Source organism: Eimeria mitis, genomic scaffold (assembly GCF_000499745.2).
Source record: "Eimeria mitis Houghton genomic scaffold, Emh_scaff8432, whole genome shotgun sequence".
Lineage (NCBI taxonomy): Eukaryota > Apicomplexa > Conoidasida > Eucoccidiorida > Eimeriidae > Eimeria > Eimeria mitis.
Window position 1 is genome coordinate 1 of NW_013576206.1, and position 673 is coordinate 673.

The 673-nt window shown below is 59.1% G+C and overlaps 1 protein-coding gene across 1 annotated transcript; it reads left to right on the forward strand.

Annotated features, from left to right (window-relative positions):
• Positions 1–78: 78 nt before the first annotated feature.
• On the forward strand, positions 79–366 carry EMH_0094940 (uncharacterized protein; the record flags this gene model as incomplete). Its single annotated transcript, XM_013502168.1, has 1 exon — positions 79–366. One exon carries the CDS (start codon positions 79–81, stop codon positions 364–366), a length of 288 nt encoding a protein of 95 aa, XP_013357622.1.
• Positions 367–673: the final 307 nt, after the last annotated feature.

Consider the following 673-nt stretch of genomic DNA (forward strand, 5'->3'; position numbering starts at 1 on the left):
TGGCGCTGCATGAGGTGAGCTCGCTGCCAGCCGGGCGTGAGGTGTACGTACAGGTCGGCGGTATCTTCCTCCTTGCTGATGCAGCAACAGCTAAGAAAAGAATTACAAAGCAGCAACAGCAGCAGCAGCAGCAGCAGCAGCAAGAGAAGCAACAGTAACGGAACTGCTGGATACAGAGGCAGGCAGCAACAGCAGCCTCTGCAGCAGCAGCACCTGCAACAGCAGCAACTGCAGCAGCAGCAATTGCAGCAGCACCAACAGCAGCAGCCGTACACCCAACAGCAGCAACTGCGTTGTTTGCACCCGCAGCAGCAGCATTCACAGCAGCAGCACGGGCAGCAGCAGCCGCAGCAACTGCAACACTAGCACAGCAGCAATCGCAACAGCACCAACAGCAGCAGCAGCTGCTGCCCCAACAAGCGTTGTTGTTGCTGGCAGCAGCGGCAGCAGCTTCTGCTGCATTCCCAGGCATGAGGACCAGCTGCTCCTGCAGCACTGCTGGGGGATTCCTGCCGGCATAGCTAGCTGGCCGCTAGCCGCCAGCTAACTAGCTAGCTGGCATCTGGCTACCAGCTGGCTAGCCAGTTAGCTAGCCAGCAGGCGGCCAGCTAGCTAGCTAGCTAGCTAGCCACCAGATAGCTAGCTGACAACCACTTCAGGTGCAGCGGAGCGA